Source organism: Aplysia californica, unplaced genomic scaffold (assembly GCF_000002075.1).
Source record: "Aplysia californica isolate F4 #8 unplaced genomic scaffold, AplCal3.0 scaffold01077, whole genome shotgun sequence".
NCBI lineage: Eukaryota > Metazoa > Mollusca > Gastropoda > Aplysiida > Aplysiidae > Aplysia > Aplysia californica.
Genome location: NW_004798347.1, coordinates 31,003 through 32,798, shown reverse-complemented (window position 1 = coordinate 32,798; position 1,796 = coordinate 31,003). Strand labels below are relative to the sequence as shown.

At 40.9% G+C, this 1,796-nt stretch overlaps 1 protein-coding gene across 8 annotated transcripts in view; it reads right to left on the bottom strand.

The window, feature by feature from the left end:
* The window catches only part of LOC101864036 (tigger transposable element-derived protein 4), a 27,111-nt gene that overhangs the window by 13,873 nt on the left and 11,442 nt on the right, over positions 1-1,796 (bottom strand). Inside the window, exon 1 of one of the 8 annotated variants that reach the window (XM_005111566.3) lies at positions 1,073-1,727. The exons of 5 other annotated variants lie outside the window; for them this stretch is intronic. Coding sequence is in view for 1 of the 3 variants with exons in the window: in XM_005111558.3 (XP_005111615.1) it covers positions 337-805 (469 nt within the window). In the remaining 2 variants the exon portion in view is untranslated. Of the gene's footprint in view, positions 1-336; positions 1,047-1,072; positions 1,728-1,796 lie in introns of those variants that run through there. 2 more of the 8 variants (XM_005111558.3, XM_035973246.1) reach the window with 2 other exon arrangements.

The window sequence follows — 1,796 nt, the reverse complement described above, 5'->3', positions numbered from 1 at the left end:
TTTAGGGTGAACGCAAAATTCTGTGAACGCGCACCGGGTAAGAATAGCCACAAGACTCGCCTGCACTTTTCTCACTCTGGGTGAGAATAGAGGAAAAGCTTTGAAAATACTATCGATCTGACATAAAATATTGATTCCCAGTACATGTCATTTCAACAGTACATGTTGAAAGGACATGCACAGTAGCCTACGGGGAATCAACCAGCAAGGAAATTATGGGAGGTAGTAAGTGTGCATGAGTAAGCAATGCTGTGCAGTAGTGTCCTCTGTGGAAACCCTGTTAGAAAACATTCAGAGGTGAGAACTTCGGTAACATTTGACACAAATTTTTTTGACCTGTTTGCAGTTCGGCTTGATCCACCATGGCACTCTCACTCTCATCACTTTTGATACGGCAAGATATTGAGTATCTGCGCTTGAAGCGGTCAAGCCAGCCATTTGAGTATCGAAAGCCAGTAATTTCATGTTGAGATCCAAGTTGACTGGCCTTCCTGCGTAATACAGCTTGTGTTATTGGAATGTTTCTCGCCCTAGCTGTCATATACCAGAGAAACAGCGCTCTTTCCATAGATTCATGCCTGGCAGTGCCTAACTTTTTAGACTGTGGATGCATTTCAGTTTGTAAATTCCATTTTTCTGAGTCTTTTAAAATGTCACTGATGGTGCGACGTTTTACTGTCTTGTGCCAAACGGCAGAGAAATGGAGAGCAATTTCCTGTTGAGACTTTGAAGGCCATGCTTTAAAATAATTGCAAATTTCTTGCTTTTCCTGAGCTGTCAAGCGTGAACGCTTGTTTTCTGCCATCTTTAGGCCTACCACCGTACGCCGTACACTGTTTACTTTTCTTACTGGGCCGGGTCAACAGTCAAAAGTCGACAGAGTAGTCAGGAGACAAATTGGCCGGTCTCGCCTCATCTAGATCTAGAATCTAGATCTAAATCTAGATTCTAGCTATCTTGAGCGATTACCCAGTAAAGGGGATAAAGAATTAGCAGAGCATAAAAGCTCAGCCTAAGAGTCACATCATGATGAACTAGATCTAGATCTAAATTCAATTTGCAAATTACTTACGTAGCCTAATCTGAGACTAGATCTGGAGTAAATTCGCCAACGTCGGTTGACTCCAGAGATCTACTTTACAGCAGACAGCACGCAAAGCTCACAAAATAACTGGCAACTTTTCCTGGACTATCAAACATTACAGTCGTACATCTCTAGTTTCGCTCTTTTTATGAGCGGTCTCGATAATAGTGGAAATTCCACCGCGTCGGTTAAATTCGCGTTTTTTCGAGGCGAAATTCACCACCTTATAAGGTCTTTTATTAGCTATCTATTTGAATCGTTCAACTAGTATTTATTTCTTTTGTTTTTTTTGTCTTGTTTTCATTCAAATGTTTTATATCAGGATAAGGTACTGAAGTCTACAAAACATTATAAACATTAATAAATTACAATAAAGGCACATAGTAAATATGATCAGATACCGAGTAACGTAAACCAGACGTAGTACAGCTTGCGGTGCTGTCTGTGACAACCAGTGCTTCATGCAGCGAAAGCGAAGAGAGCTGTTCTATTTATAGATTGGGACGGTAAACCCAAGACACAGTAAGACAAGACGGGACAACAGCCTCATTTTCGTTCCAACTGGTTCCCCTTGGTAACCAGCTAGATGCGCGTTTAAAGCGTAAACAAACGACAGGAAGAAAGAGCACATTGTTCAACTCGCTGAAATAGATGCCTAAATCTACTTTGAATTTCATAATGGCAGTTTTGCCTTGGGTTTTTTTAAATCACA